The sequence below is a fragment of the Sabethes cyaneus genome, chromosome 3 (genome assembly GCF_943734655.1).
Source record: "Sabethes cyaneus chromosome 3, idSabCyanKW18_F2, whole genome shotgun sequence".
NCBI classification, from domain to species: Eukaryota; Metazoa; Arthropoda; class Insecta; order Diptera; family Culicidae; genus Sabethes; species Sabethes cyaneus.
The window spans coordinates 83,518,387-83,535,889 of record NC_071355.1 but is presented as its reverse complement, the minus strand read 5'-3'; the positions used below and the strand labels follow the sequence as shown (position 1 = coordinate 83,535,889).

At 39.2% G+C, this 17,503-nt stretch overlaps 1 protein-coding gene across 1 annotated transcript in view; it reads right to left on the bottom strand.

Annotated features, from left to right (window-relative positions):
- Positions 1–9,426, bottom strand: part of LOC128742450 (uncharacterized) — a 50,156-nt gene extending 40,730 nt beyond the window's left edge. The window contains exon 1 of the mRNA XM_053838818.1: positions 7,785–9,426. Coding sequence (XP_053694793.1) covers positions 7,785–8,496 — 712 coding nt within the window. The 5' untranslated portion in view covers positions 8,497–9,426. The remainder of the gene's footprint in view (positions 1–7,784) is intronic.
- Positions 9,427–17,503: the final 8,077 nt, after the last annotated feature.

The following is a 17,503-nucleotide window of genomic DNA, read 5'->3' as shown; positions in this document are numbered from 1 at the left end:
TGCAAGACACTCGGGAACCCACTCGCTGAAAATTTAGCCTGCATCTGGATTAGCTTTTTCTTAACTATGCGAAAGCTTCCTGCTACTAGCGATGAATTAAATAATCTGGGCAGCGGATTAGCTAGCGAACTGTCCCACGTGGATCACGCTGGATCAAGAGAAAGCAATCCACGCGTAACTTCTTCTTGCGTGAAAGTACCGTGTACCCCCGTTGGTATGACCTTCCTTAATCTTAACATTTTTAATCTGTACCCCAGTGGTATGAATGCGTTCACATTAAAAACAGCTCAAGCGTCACACACAATTGACGTTAAAGTTCACCGGTAAATTAAAAAAAAGCAAAAAATCTTAATGCGTTTCTCCCAAGTAACCAGTAAGCACCTAACCACAGAACAGAAGTGGAAGTAGAAATCCAAACACGTACATGCTACTTTCTACAGATACTAGCGAACCTGGCGGTAGCGAGTCACTTTTTTCCACGAAAACACACGAACCATTTTTTGAAATGCTGGATAATGTTACCACCTAGACAGGGCTCGAACCGGGAGTTAGTCATGCAACCTCATTCGTTTCCTTGCACCTTTGCTATCTGAACCATAGCGGATGTGATTGAGTGAGTTGAAATTAGTCGTATTTAAATCTTGGTGATATTCCCTCTCATATCATAGTTACTTGTCCTGCATTACCAATAGGGTAGAAAAAGACGGCTTTCGTTGGGTGGAAGAGGACACAAATAGTGGCCGTAGAATAGCAAAATAAGAAGTCAAGTACAAGCCGTTTATCAACATTTACGGCTCATTTTAATGCAATTGACTAAATGTATTATATTGTTACGTTATATGCGCATACAGCAGTCCCCCGAATAACGCGGTTTCGAATAAGGACGTTTCCATTAAGGACGGTCTCGAGTGATTCCATTAACGCGGTCGAACGTCCTTATTGGAGTCTACGTAGCATATGGGAATTGACCTAATTGGTTCCAACATGGAATAACTCGTGATCCTGACCTAATAGACGCTTGGTGTCTTCGACAAAGTTGTTCAGTACATCAACGGGTTTTTATTGGATTATAGTATTGCGGAATTGTCTCACAACGTGGTGCTAGCGTATATGTAATATTTTTGTATAGGCTGTATCTCACGCTGCAAACTATCTAGCAAGTTGCGGCCTTCGGGAAGGTTGCTCAAATGACTGCCACCTTCAAGAAGGGATGGAAAATATTGCAGAATTGCCTCACTACGTGGCGCTGGCATATATGCAATCTTCTTAAGCAGGCTGTATTTTGCGCTGCTGATTGTCTGGAAAGTTGCGATCTTCGGGAAGGTTATTCATAAAACTGCCACCTTCAAGATGGTATGAAAAATATTGCAGAATTGCTTCACTACGTGGCGCTAGTGTATATGTAACATTCTTAACCAGGCTGTCTTTTGCCCTGCAGGCTATCTAAAAAGTTGCGATCTTCGGGAAGGTTATTCTTATGACTGAGGCCTTCAAGAAGGGAAAATATTACAGAATTGCCTCACTACGTGGCGCTAGCATATATGTAATCTTCTTAAGCAGGCTGTATCTCGCGCTGCTGACTATATAGCAAGCTGCGGTCTTCGGGAAGGTTATTCATGACTGTGACCTTCAAGAAGGGATAGAAATTATTGCAAAATTGCCTCACTATGTGGCGCTAGTATATTTGCAATCTTTTTATGGAGGCTGTATCTCGCGCTGCTAACTATATAGCAAGCTGCGGTCTTCGAGAAGGTTATCCATATGACTGAGACCTTTAAGGGATGGAAAAAAGTGCAGAATTGCCTCACTACGTAGCGCTAGCATATATGTAATCTTCTTAAGCAGGCTGTATCACGCGCTGCTGACTATATAGCAAGCTGCGGTCTTCGAGAAGGTTATTCGTATGACTGAGACCTTCAAGAAGCGATGGAAAATATTACAGAATTACCTCACTACGTGGCGCTAGCATATATGTAATCTTCTTAAGCAGGCTGTATCACGCGCTGCTGACTGTATACCAAGTTGCGGTCTTCGAGAAGATTATTCAAATGACGCTGGGATTTTTCTGGCCATTTAGGAAGTAGCATTTACGGATAGATGGTAGACTAACCCGATGGATTATTTTTGCGAGGACTGTGGGGGATATACGAGTTTCTTCTAAAAACACGCATGCTGAACATAATAGCATAAACATAAAGGTCAGCATTGATTTGCAATTGTGGAGCCCCACCTCTGGGCACGTCGGTGAGCAGATGCGTTCCATGTAAAAAAGTTGTAGGGACCTAAACTGCCATTTTCAAAAGATGATTAGATCACGATACTATTTCGTGGTTACCGTTAAACCACTATTATCAAACTGGTTCATCTCTACCAGGATGCTTACCAGGATGAGTCGAAAAATGTTGGTTTGTTAGGTTTCAACAAATATTTAAGTACTGTACAAAATTTTTGTATTTAATTTTTAATATATGGAAAAATAAACACTGGTTTTTTTCTTTTTTGTTTAGCTATTGAAGGTCTGATGTTATTATCTTTTTCTTGCCCCCCTCTTCAAAAAAATTTCCAGACCAGGACACGCAAGTAGCACACTTTCGTCACTTCTGGTTGCTGCAACCTATTTATGACTGAAATCAGTCATTAATCGGTTACCACAACTAGTTTATAACAACTGTGCTAGTAGGGTATAAACTTTTTTACAAATTTGTATAAGCTTTATTAAACTTATTATTAGAATGTGAATTGGTTGCATGGTTTTAACAGATATTTTGTATTCACTGCAGCGCAATATAAAGCCTTCACAAGAAGATTACATATACACTAGCGCCACGTAGTGAGACAATTCTGCAATAACTTTCTCGAAGGCCACAACTTACTAGATAGCCAGCAGCGCGAGATACAGCCTGCCTAAGCGGATTATATGTACACTAGCGCCACGTAGTGAGACAATTCTGCAATATTTTCCATACCATCTTTAAGGTGGCAGTCATATGAATAACCTTCTCGAAGACCGCAGCTTTCCAGACAGTCAACAGCGCAAGATACAGCCTATACAAGAATGTTACATATATGCCAGCGCCACGTAGTGAGATAATTCTGCAATATTGTCCATCCTTCTTGAAGGTCTCAGTCATATGGATAACCTTCTCGAAGACCGCAATAAGAGAAGATACAGCCTGCATAAGAGGATTACATATACACTAGCGCCACGTAGTGAGTCAGTTCTGCGCTTTTTTCCATGCCATCTTGAAGGTGGCAGTCATTTGAGCAACCTTCCCGAAGGCCGCAACTTTCTAGATAGCCTGCAGTGCGAGATACAGCCTATACAAAAATATTACGTATACGCTAGCGCCACGTAGTGAGATAATTCCGCAATACTATAATCTACTGAAAACCCGTTGATGTACTGAACAACTTTGTCGAAGACACCAACCGTCTATATGGTCAGGATCACGAGTTATTCCGTGTTGGAACCAATTAAGTCAATTCCCATATGCTACATAGACTCCATTAACACGGTTTCCATTAACGCGGTCCCTATTAGCGTCCTTATTGGGGGGATTACTGTATATTGCTTTCTTTAATGCTGATTTACGTTAATGCTTCTATGCATCAACAATGTTATTATAGGTTTTATAAGCATTAAGATTGCTAATATACAAAAGTTTGGCACTAGGGATGCGGAATTATTTTCAATATACGGTTTTAGATTAATGCTTATAGTTACTTGGGCTGCTTGTTCAGGAGCTTTGGCAATATAGCTCATATGCAATTTACCTCTCCAGCACTCAAAATAGACCATTTTATTCGAAACTGCTGAGCCAATTTCGTCTTCTACAAACCGAACGTTTAGAATTCGCGCATGTTTGAAATGTTTTCAAAACGTTTGTTTTCGTCAAATCAAAACAACAAGTTCATAGGATGCGCGTCTTGCGCATATTTGAAAATGAATAGAGTTACCAAATATTCAGATTAAAAATGAACTCGCCCAATCTGAACGAGCTGTTTTTCATATTAGCGGGGGTTGAGTGTAATAGATTCCATTGCAGTATTTTCCTGGCGAGGACAATTTCCATTGTTATCCGCTGTCGGACGTATAGATTTGAGAAAAAATCGGCAAAAAACTTGGCGGCACTTTGCGGATCCGATGAAATTGACCCTCCGAAGCTTCCAGAAGCTTTTCGCTTAATTGTTTTTGTTATTTTGAAACCTTTGATAGGTAGGCAATATATGCTTGATGGTGTTCCGGCTTAAAAGAAGCGTGCAGTCGTTTATATTCGATGTGGTCGTGTTCATAATTGTGTTTTGCCTTTCTACTATATAAATATATAGTATAAAGGTATAGAAATCACTTGGAAAACCGGAAATGGAAAGAAGGTCCTGCGGGCCGAATGTTATATACCATTCGACTCAGTTTCGAAAACTGAGCATTTTCTGTGTGTGTGTATGTATGTGTGTGTGTGTGTATGTGTGTGTGTGTATGTGACGCTTTTAATCTCACTCACTTTTCTCGGAGATGGCTGGACCGATTTTAATGTTCTTAGTGTCAAATGAAAGGTCTAGGTGTCCCATTAGTCGCTATTGAATTTCATACTGATCGGACTTTTAGTTCAAAAGTTATGTATAAAAATACGAAAAATATGCGACTTCATTATCTCATAGGTCTCTTAACCGATTTGAACAAAATTGATTGCATATGAAAGAGGAGCCTTGCAAACCCTTAACTTCCAAATTTCATGACGATTGGACTTGTAGTTTGAAAGTTACATAAAGAAATGTGAAAAAATAGTATTTAAAACATATTTATGTAACATATAAGCATTAATTTAATGAAAAACTTCACACGTTTTATGATTATTTGAAAATTACTGCTGAGATCTATCAAACGAAACCGAGTTATTTAAAATCGGACGCTTCATTCAAAAGTTATTCAAACTTTAACACTTAAGCACCGGTTATTAAACCGTTAAAACGTGTGAAATCAAAACATATCAATCAAATGTTGATTGTATTCAATATATGAGATGTGTGTGATGTATGTGTGTGTGTATGTATGTATGTATGTATGTATGTATGTGTGTATGTGTGTATGTATGTATGTGATGACAATTTGCAATTTTAAAATTTGCAATGAAATTCAAGAAAAGTGAGAATCATGTCAATTGTCTAAAGTTTTTGAAGCCTCTTAGTGGAATACGAACTCAGAAATTAAAGAAAAGAAAAAACTTTTACCGACTAAATTTCACTATTTAATATTTATTCGCGACAGATACGTATACGCTTTGAAATAAGACACTGATGAAGCCTGCACGTCGTAGGTGAACTACGTATCTGTTGCAAATAAATATTAAATAGTGGGATTCAATCGAAAAGTTTTTTCTTTTCTTTGATTTCAGATTTCAATTGTCATTTTCTTCACTTGCTGTTACTCACAATTGTACAAGAAAAGCAAAAAGCGAAGAAAAGCAGTTTATTTAAGCATGTAGGTATAGTGGTGTATAGAATCAAAAATACTAGTGAGTTGATTTTTCCAAATAAATTTGTACAAATTCCAAACAAATTCTGCGCATCAATAGATGCTCTTTTCAATCAATAGATACTAGAGCTTAGAAATGTTATATGAAAAATAGGAAGTAAACGTTGCACGGTAGAAATTTTGTAAGATTTGTTTTCGTTAGTGATATTTTAAAGGACAGATGTCTTATGTCATGTATCATGTTTTAATAAATAAATCAAAAAAAGACAAGCACTGGGAATCATATCGATCGTATTTCCCATTCTCAAGCATGTTTATGGCGCAGCTTTGGCACTATTTTTCGACCTCATCTTGTTTTCCTAACCCTCTAACATTGTAAAAACGATGCGATCAAGCTAATGACTATCTTTTCATGAAAGTACATTCAAAAGAAGCTTAAGTTTTGATTTTCATGCAAAAATAATTATCTGAAGGAGCGCTAGCTAAGAAATAGTTCCATTTCTCGTTTTCATATCTAATGCTCTATTCAGTAATTTTTTTCTAATTCAGATATATTGCAAAATTGAAGCCAAGCAAACCAATAGTAAAATTTTGCGATCAATCATTTTGTTGTAGATATCCTTTTTCTTCAAAAGCGAAATATAATAATAATTTTTCTGAACTCTTGTTTTTCAAAGATGCTACCTTTTGAATGCATGGTATTAATATCAAAATATCAAAAAATCTGCTATGAACAAATACTTCATATTGTCAATTCAAAACAAGTTTCGTATGTGGCTCTGAAGCCCGAAAGTTAAGGCCGTCTGTAGACCCGTTAGAGGGTTAATTTCTAATTTTCTATACATATTCATTCAAGTCTTTAAAAATTAACTTTTGTGTTTACATTATTTTTCTATAAATATTATAAAACTAAATAACGTGTTCATCAAGTAACTTAAATGACGCTTACGCTTACGCACCCAAGGAAAGAAAATATAATTATTCTACACAATACGTTGTGAATTTTACTGGCAAATAAGGATTTTGAGGAATACGGAACGGATATTTAAAAATATAGTCTAATATAACATCTATACATCTACAATTAAGTTCCTGAGAAATTAAATAATGATTACTGTGGCAGTAGAAAGGCTAGGTCACGCCGCTAGGTGGATTAATTCGGGTTTTTGAAATCAGTTATATGCTTTCTTCTTTACTTTGTGCAAATATTTCAGGACCATGTCAAACCATTCGGGATACTTTGTTCTAGACTCATACCGTGACAGTATTCTGGGAGCATGTCGGCTTCATATTTCGCAGAATGTATAGTAAAACTTCAAAACGTTATTGTTTATACCACGGTTCTTCGGTGTGCAGAAACTATTTTCGAGATGAGACACTAAGAGCTCGATCATTCTATTAATATTACTGTTGACTTGCCTTCTGTTTTGCTAATTTTATAGTGATTATAATAACAAGCAGTGGTGTAACAGATTTATGATTTTCTATTATTCCAACTTAGTTTCCTTGGCTCAATTCTTTCAACTCAACCTTATTATTATAAACATCAAACTAGGTTTTCTTCTCTAATAAAATTGTCTATCTAATGCAATGCAGCTCCATTTCAACAGATACACACACATACACAAGGCGTATAGACGTTTTCCACTCGTAATGACATTCCAATAACAAATAATTGGCAACGGATGACGCTTTTAATGTTTCTGCAGCCCCGAAAAAAGCCTGCGCGCAGCACAGTCAGCGGTAGGCCAAAAGAAACGTGACTGAATGCCAATACCGAACCAGGCTACAGGCAACGTAGGTAATCAAAATGTCATGATATTCACCGCAGCGCACCGATGATGATCCGATTGCAATGCAATTGCGCCACATTTGCGCTGCGCCGAGAAGCTCTTCACGTCGAATAAGTTTGCTTCATTCAAACAGACGACGGTTTGGAAAGTAGGTCGGTCTGTGCCTGGCTCCCGTTAATTTGCTGGATCCATTTTCTGTCCATATGCTAATGTCACACCTCTAATTGCGAAATTCCGCCTGCAACCGGAGCGTCTTTTAACGCTGAGGCTGTCGCATGTCACCGCAACCCGAACGGTGACAGCGTCGAACGGACGGAAGCAATCAGCAGTCCATTAGTTCTGCTTTCCTTATACACTGACTGATGGCAGTTAATTTCAACCCCTTAACCGTTACACAGTCGTGCGCACAGAACTTCCCGAATCACTCTGTCAATCGATAGGCACGACGATTTTGAAAGTAACGTCGTAGCAACAGGTTTGTGAATTTGCTATCATTGTAGATATCAAAAAATACTTACGATTCTTCACTGTGTACGCTTCACCAACGCCGTTAATTGGTGCCTGCTGCCGACTGTTGACGCCAACACTATTGAGCGTGGTGGTGCTACCGGTGCGTGATCGCCAACCACCGCCTTCTGCCGTGCCATTTGATTTACCACCGATCGTCCCGTATACACTGTTGGAGCTTCCGCTGCCGGCAGACCCTTCGAGTTGCCTTGCGTACGAATTGTCCGCATAGGCGTGGAAACAGCAGCGCACCAGTGCGTTGGCTGCCGCTTCCCGTTTGCAAATAAATGTATGACACTCGAGTACTTTGATTCCGGTTGTTCGCCGTAAAATAGCAGCAAAAATCGGCGGATGCTGAGCGCGTGGTGTCCGCGCGAATGGCGAATCCAACGGGAGAAATTTCGGTTCCGGATTGTTGTTACCCCGCTCCGGGATTAAAACCTGCCGAACCGCTGCACAGTAGTGCAAAGAATCGATCGGAAAGAACCTCGTGACCTGCTTGCGATTTTCATCCACGTTCTCTAGCAGAATACCGTTAGACCAAACACTTAGCCACGAGTCGATTCCTTTGGCACCGATTGCACCTTCCGAGGGGTACAGGGATCTGAGCGGCTCTTGAATACCTTGCAGACCATCTTTACTCTGTCGAGGCACGGCACTACCGAGATAGAGAACACGACAGCGACAGATTGGCGTCGAGTCTCCCATGTTTCGTACTTTCATAAGAACGATCGAGGTTCTGCTTCAGAAGAACTCACTTCTTCCTAGCATTCAGATTGAAAAGAACGGATTGATTTTCCACTCGTTTCCCCTAGTTTAACTTCTGTTTCGAAACAGTACGAATCTATCCACGTCACACAACTGGTATCCGGCAGTGCGAAACCGACAGCCACTTATCCAAAAACACTTCGAGAATGTCCGGTGGACGAGAAGGAAGCCCACCACACACAGCACACAAATATTCCTGAGGCTGAGGTTCAGATCTCTTTTAATCCAGACACGCACACTTGCACAGAGCTATGCCCGTAAATAAACACACTCACTGGGTCGAAGGCCTCACGGGCACCACATTCCGATCACGTATCTATCGCGCTCTTTCTTACTACCGGCGTATCCGCAGAGCGACTTGATTCAAGCGAGAGAAAAACAACAGGCGAAAAGTTAAGCAACTTAAATATGGCTGAAAGATTTTACCCTCGAATCTTCGAATCACTTTTCTCGCACTTTTATGACTTTCTTTTGTATGCACAACAAATCAATTTTCCCAGATCCTCACGGTTTCTTCCCACAGGTTATCTTTATTATCTCTGTACAGTGCACGATCACTTTCACGACATTTCCTCAATGCATAGTGACTTCATTACACTACCGCTTGCATCAATATTTTCTTCGCCGGAGGAATATTCCAGAGAACCGGACACTGGCTAGCGACAAACCCTTCGAACGAGACACGTCAACAGTTTGCTTCATACGGGTAGAGAATTTTCATCCGGTGTTTCAAGTGCTAAATTGGTCAGGTGCCCTACCGCCTGCACCCTCCGCGCCAATTATCAGCTACTAGTTTTTATCCGCTTCCTCCTTCTCCACCTCCAATGGTCAATTGACGGAGGATCCGCGTGCGAGCCACTACACGAAACGAACGTCTGTTCACGGCGTAAGTTCACTCTGGAATACCTGCCGACGTGTATTTTTTCTTTTGCGCACCACGTTCCGGACCGTCTTTGCACACACCTACATCGACCAGGTGAGATTCTCACCTCTCACGTTGTCTGTATCGCTATGCATGCGCCGCTGTTTGCAGCAAGAGAACGCAACCAAGACACCTGCGATCGTGGTTTCTCACGTCAGCAGCAGCAGTAGCAACCGGCTCCTCCGATCAACTGTGGCTTTTCTTGGAAATTCTTCGAACTGGCTCTCGCGCGTAACCAGTTCGCTCGTCGCTCAGCAGGTTACGATCGAGTAGGGCTGTGTGCTGTGTGATCACGGCTAACTGTGTGTGAACGTACCTACCTACTTGCGGCGAAGTTTCTTATGGTCAGCGTGGTGAGCGTTGAGATGGAGAAAAAGACCGCATTCAGTATGAGTCGGAAAGACTTGTCGGCAGAAGCGAGGAACCCAAAAGCTTGAAGGAAGCTTTCTAGCAATAGCTTTTAGCTTGTAACTTGAGTTGATCGAGGTGGTCGACTTGATTTCAAGAGGGTTACTGTTTTGGGAGCTTTATAGCGACGATTATATTCAATCTTGTTTACTAGTGAAAGATCTTTCACACAGTCGCCGTAGAATATGTACCTACGTTCGATCGACGTTTACTGTTGACGCCATCTGCTGGAAAATGGTCCAAAAATAGTCTTCGTTGTTAAATGAATTATAATTTTTAACGCTCTAGTGTGGTTCGCACTATATAAAAACTGATTCTGGTTCGACTTTAAACATTCAGAGATTATAAATCAAAATAAATTTTAAACCTAGTTGTTATTTTTCTCAACATAAATTTCATTACTTACAATAAACATTACTGTAGCTATATGAATTCATATAGAGCAATTCCAAATGAAATGAATATGTAATTCAACTTGACGTTTATTGATTTGAAAGCAATTTTCAACATGTTGTCAGTAAAGTAATTCATTCTTTTTTCACAGATCAATTGCCCATAATGATTCAAACATTTTAAAAAGGCTGTACCGTCTGCCGGGGCGAGATTGTGGTTTTTACTCTTTCAACGTCTGTCTCTTCCATGCATTCAATTACAGAATGTTGGGTTTATTTCTAATTCCCGTCGTAGTAAGGAAAGCCACTCTAATTATCATCATTTCTTAGGTGGATTTAATGAATACACTGAAGTCGCTTTTTACGCGGTTTTTTACGCGACTATTTTTACGTGAATTTCGGAATTTACGCGAATTTCGGAATTTGCGCGGTTTTTATTACGCGATTTTCGAAATTTACGCGATTTTCGCAATTTACGCGGTTTTTTAGGTGATTTTCGGAATTTACGCGGTTTTTTACGCGATTTTCGGAATTTACGCGGGACGTATCCTTCGCGTAACAAGCGACTTGAGTGTACTCCAAAAGCTCTGCTGCTGATTTGACTCAAACACACTTACCTTCCGATCCGTGCCCTTTGAATTCACTAAAAAAAAATTAATAAAGCATTTGATTGAAATTACGCAACTGACTTTATATCTTAAATTCGTCGTACCATTTTAAAATCCGCTCATTAAAGCTTTTCATCGTCCGAACTTAAAATCACAATAATGTTTACCATGCTAACGCGCATGTATTCGTGTAGGTCAGCATGACAAATGTTATTCTGCAAAAATTCTGTAGGTTATGCAAGTTTTTCCGGCTGCATAATAACAACAATGCGTTGCATGAGTCATTTTCATTTTATGAATGACGGAAATTGAAACGACTTGTCGACATTTTCTTCTTCGTCGCATGAAAAAACATTGGAAATTTGGCTGTTAGGAATTCTTTAATGAAAAAAGCATTTAAATAGATCTCAGCTCACTTTGATTGATCGCGTATGATAGGCAACAAACTAAAATATTAGGGAATAACTAATTTTGCATGTGTGTCATAAAAATCGTTGATATTTTTAATAATTTGTGTTGCATAGAACGGGAATAGGCAATTACGACGAAGCAGCAGTAGGGTATGCTGCTAAGTAAATTGAAATAAAATTAACGGTGTTTGTTAGTTGTTAGTTTTCTTAATTATCATTAACAAACGAGGCAATAACTAAATTAATTTTTCATTCTGACAGCTTTCTACGGGAATATTCACGGCTGACAATAAAAAGTAAAAACCAAGCCTAGGTGCTACATTCCGTTATCAAAACTTGACCTTCTGTTTTTATACGACAGTCTTCGCAGCCAGCTGTTAGAGTGCAGGACAATTGCGAGGCCAGTTGCTACGAGCCTATTGAATCTAACAGTCTCTCCCAGTCAAGATTCGAACGTACGACGACTGGCTTATTAGGTCAGCTGATTCATGGCTGATATTTTACAGAAATATTTACTTCTGGAAAACACTCCAGATATAAAACCTTCCTCGTAAAAAATTGGTTCGATTAACCTTACCTCGTCGCCAGTTGATGTTTCAAGTATCACAAGTCACAAGGTCACTTTTTTTAGTTGTAATTAAAAAACTACAAGGTATACAGCCCTAAGGGTTGTACGAAAGGGTGACGTAGGACTATATCAGATCATTAGATCAAAGACTAATGTAAACTGCATTTGAGGCATATGTATATTTATAAGTTAGTATTGCAAAGTATGGTGTCGACTAATTATTGTTTGTAACTTTTTGGAAAATGGCGTATGTAGTCAAACCAAAATCGTAACAAATTTTCAGTTACTCTCCTTCGCTAAAAAGCGAAACGTCGGAGAGTAACTGAAAATTTGTTACGATTTTGGTTTGACTACATACGCCATTTTCCAAAAAGTTATATTTATAAGAATCTGTGAGTGCCATTAAGAGAAAAAGTGAAATTTTCAGATTCCATAGTTAATTGAATGCAATGGTGGCTTTGAAAATACGTTGACGGGGGTTCATAAGTACAACGCCTGCAACCATTTAGATATAGAGATTTCTTTTAAAAATCACTTGTGTTCATCATAAAGGTTGAAATAGTAATGAATGATCAGCCCACAGATTATTGTATTAAATATGATTATGCGTAGCTTGGGTATGAAATGGGGAAGGCAACTGGGAAGAAGCGCCCAACATAGCTCTAGCCATCCCAAGCCCCTACCTAGCGCCTCCACGTGGCCATACCTGGAAATACTTCAATTTGTATAATTGAGTAGCCAAGCTAGGAGGTGCGGGGTCGTGCGGTTTTCAGTTCCTAACCTTACAAATGTAGTTTTAGGCAACCATTAAACCACACGACTTTATTTTCAAGTATTATATGATTTAAACTAATATTTTTGGCAAACTAATCTATTTTCAGAGAGCGAAATAAGGCGCTATATCCTTGGCCAATTGCAGCCTGGCTTCTGGTCTAAATACCATTAGTTCATCCCTGAGGGTCCGGAGTATCACTTAACCTTTATTAGCAAAGATACTCCCAACGATTGTAAATATGTAAATTGTAAATAAATCATTATCTATGTATACGGGAAGCGTTTGGTACGGGAGGTCCACGCTTTCTTCCTTCCCCTTGATTTCAAGGAGTTTAATGGAATTAGATATTTTTTCTGGTTCCACTTGATTCCTTGAAATTCTCTCTGCGGTACATGCTGCGCAGTTGGCCTGGCCGTTGACAAGAAAAATGATTGATTCAAGTAATCGTCATTTTCCAGGATGCCTTCAAGAATTGGCTGCGTTAGTGTGAGATTAGATTAGATTAGATTAAATATGATTATGCGTAGCTTGACATGTTTCAATAATCTTACTTTAACACCCTTGTGGCCTTTAAAAGGGCTGTTGGTTAAAACTAACATTAAAGCCAAAGCACGTTCATCGTAAATATGACGTGCCATTCGAATGTCCTTCTCTTTTGACATGAATGGCAACAGGCACGTAAGTTAACGGCGTCGATTCACTGTCTTTTGCTCCGAGAAGGTCTTACTAGTTTATTTTTACAGCTTACCGCTTGTTACATAGCAGAAAATATGGCACATACGCAAAAGTTTCTGTTTTATTTGTATGAGAATCTTTATCCTCCTAGCACAGGGGTGAGGGGTCTCAAACCATCATAAAATTAATTCATGCCTTCAAAAACCCTCACATGCTAAATTTGGTCCTCATCTCGAGTTATGAGGAAATTTGTATTTTATTTGTATGGAAATCCCCCCTCCTAAACAGAGAAGGGGTCATAATTCATCATAGAAAAAAATTCTTGCCTTCTGAAACCTCCACACGCCAAATTTGGTTCCATTTGCTTGATAAGTTCTAGAGTTATGAGGAAATTTGTATTTCATTTGTATGGGAGCCCTCCCCCTCTTAGAAGGAGAAGGGTACACCATAGAAAAAATTCTTACCGCCAAAATCCCTCACATGCCGAATTTGGTTCCTTTTGCTTGATTAGTTCTCGAGTTCTGAGGAAATTTGTATATTATTTGTATGGGAGCCCTTCCCCCTCTTAGAAGGGGAAGGGGTCTAAGTACACCATAGAAAATAATCCTGCCTTCTGAAACCTCCATATGCTAAATTTGGTTCCATTTGCTTGATTAGTTCTCGAGTTTTGAGGAAATTTGTGTTTCATTTGTATAAGACCCCTAACAGGCCTCTCAGAGACTCTAACGCCCTCCTTAAAATTGCTCTCTTACCCCCTCCCCTTTCCCCGCCATAAAATTGCTGATCATTTTATCTATCCAACGACATATAAATTGTTCAGTTTCATACAGTAGTTCAGTAGTTATTACAATTTGAAATCTTTCATTCAAACGTTACACTTCTATTTTCGTTTTCACAAAGTGTTACCCAGTCCCAGTACAGTAAACAATGACGTAGTCTCACGTCAAAAACGATTTAGCACGCACTGCCTCCGTACTCGCTTACGGCCCAGAAAGTAGTGAAGTAGTGAAGTTCGTATACTTTAATATATTCGGCCGCGAATAAGCTTATTCATTTGCAAATACGCGAAGTTCGTTCGTTGCACGATAAATTATTTTATCGACTGTTTTAAGATACAACATACTTTTAAAGTAATAGTTTCAAGTTTTGGGTGTAGCGGACTTTTTTAACACAGACATCAAATTGGTCTAGACGGTTTATCGCAGTCCGAAGAAATCCTTTTGAGAGGAGGAGACCTTATCACATTTTTTGGCGCACTTCCCGAGCACAGACTTCAGATTGGTCTAGGTTAATCGTGATACGTGATAAATCTCGTGGGGATGGGAAGATTTCGTCACTTTTCCTGGCGTACTTCTTCTTAAGGACAGACATCAAATTGGTCAAGGTTCAATCGTCGGTAGAACCTTCGATCTGTAGTCCTACGTCAAAACGAAAGGAATTGTGGCTAATTTGTTGTTCCAGTGAAAGCCTGCTTTCGAGTTTGGAATAATGAACGCATAGCTTTCTAGGAAATCGCAAGTTATTGGTATCTCATCGTCATCCAGATTGTTTTTCCAATATTTATAATAGGCAGCCTGATTATTTGCAATATAAATGTGGCTGAGAAATATTTTCCCTGCGTCACAAAACCGTTTAGCGAACTCCTGCTCATTTACTATCTTTTTTCCAACGTCGTTTTTTGGTCTCGTAACCCATTCTCTATATACAACCTTATTAGCATTGTACTTTCGTAAAACTTTGTTTTGAAATATCTTTGTTCTTTGGACATGCTTTACATATTCGGAAAAACAAACATCATTTGGATTTTTATATACCATTTGCATCACAAAGTGGTTCGGTTTTCAAATATTTAACTACATGACTAGGTAGATTAGACAATAGAATTTATTTAAATAGTATGACGGTCTGTGTCTAGGGGCACAAACGAAAGGCTCAGTTAGGACTACGAAAACAGGTTCAATTCGACAAAGCATGATATTTTGCCAATGTGTGTCACGCAAATTTTTAATTTACAGTGTTGTAATATACGCTCTGAAACATCCTTATAAATTTGATACAAAACATGTTCAAATTTACTAAATACTCGTGCTCAGTATATTAGTTTTATCCGTTTCTTAGAGTTCGTAGTTCCTACTTTGGACTCCGTAGGACGCTGCGATCGAACAAAATTCGCCACCGCACGAAGTTAACAATCTACAAGACGCTGATTAGACCGGTAGTCCTTTACGGCCATGAAGCATGGACTATGCTCGTGGAGGACCAACGTGCCCTTAGTGTTTTCGAATGGAAGGTGTTGCGCACCATCTTCGGCAGAATGCAGATGGAAGACAGAACGTGGAGGAGGCAAATGAACCATGAATTGCATCAGCTGCTTAGGGAGCCACCTATCGCTCACACCGCAAAAATCGGTCGCCTGCGATGGGCTGGGCACATCGCGAGGATATCGGACGACAGCCCGGTTAAAAAAGTTCTCTATAATGATCCGACAGGAACGAGACGGCGGGGCGCGCAGCGAGCAAATTGGATCGATCAAGTGGAAGGCGACCTGCGGATCCTACGCAGACTACGTGGCTGGCGAATTGCGGCCATGGACCGAGTGAAATGGAAACGACTTCTTCGTACAGCAGAGGAAACCACGGCCTGGAGCTGATGAAGTAAGTAAGAGTTAGTGGTTCCACTAAGAGTTTCATCAGGCCACAATCACACTTCTTTCTGGTGATTGACGACAATATCGCATTATGAACACTTTTGTGTGACTTGTAGCACCAGCCAATATTAGGTAACTGGCTTATGGATTTTGCTCAAAACAAAAAATATTTGTCATTGGACGAACAACTTATGGTTGATCGGAAAAAATAAATAAATAATCTGGTTTATCATTTACCACTGGTTCGCATTCGTAAATTTCCTTGCAAATAGCACCATTTATTGTAACAGGTTGATTTTAAATATAATTGTTTTCCAACTAACATACGAACGAGTCAAAATTATGACAGTTAAAATATCAATAATGAGCTAACGTCCTCTGCACATTAATAGTTCTTTTTGGCACACTGTTTATCAGTTATTTTACACTTGACAGCAATACAATCGAATGTAAATGTAAACAATTGCATACAATTTATTGAAAACCAACAAATCAAACACCCAAAACCCATTTTTGGATCAGACCGTCGTCAATTCTTCATCACTTTAAAATTGCTGCTTCACGTCACATGCATGAATATTCCGTTAACCGCTTTTTCATATAAGATATTTTTTTGAATAAATTTTTGCAATATGTGGATACAATCGGGCGAAAGATAGGGTTGGTCGCTCACTATTTTATAACTCTTTACTTTCAGGACATCAAACTGGACTAGGTTTATGACGGTCCTTAATCTTGAGATGCAGTGACTTATTACTTTTTTTGGTGCACTTCCTTAACACATGCATCAAATTGGTCTAGGGTTGTGGTGGTCGAAATAAATTTTGTTAGTACGAGCGGACTTTATCACTTTTTCTGGCATACTTCCTCCCAAGCGCAGACATTAAATTAATAGGTATAAGTCTGAACGTCGCAAAGAATCATCCACCTGTTGGAACGGGGCTTTGTCACTATTTTTCTAGAAATAAAGTAATCGAAATCACAGTAAATATAGATGGTGCGTTTAACTGTCGTCCCTGCCTGTTAAGTAAGGCGATCACGAGGAAAATGTATGGGGTTATTTAACCTTGAAACTTTTTGTTAGTTTTCACTCATTCGTGATTGAAAAAGAAAATTATAATAGACACCAATAATTGTTACATCTGTTATGAGTTGATCGGTATCTAAATCATGAAAATCCATCCGCAATTGGCAGAGCTATTAGCGTTCAAAATCTTTCATATTTTTGTGACTGTATCACTGTAACTAGAATCTAAATTATGGAAAGACCTTGCGGTAAGACGTAGTCCTACGTCAAAAGAAATCAAAGGAAATTAAAACAGAAGCGCAAATTATCATTCAATTATTTGCTGGAATGAGCCACATTGTACTTATGAAAACAAGAAACGATTTTGCGATAAAGTATTTCACCTGAAGAGCTATATTTAATATACTAGAAGATGATTTCATAAGTGTGAGTATATTTATTGATATATTGCATTCTGTGCGTACATATCATCTTGTGTTGCAATGATTGGCACTTCGGATTGTGAAATCACGTAAGTTGCAGTCGCAACT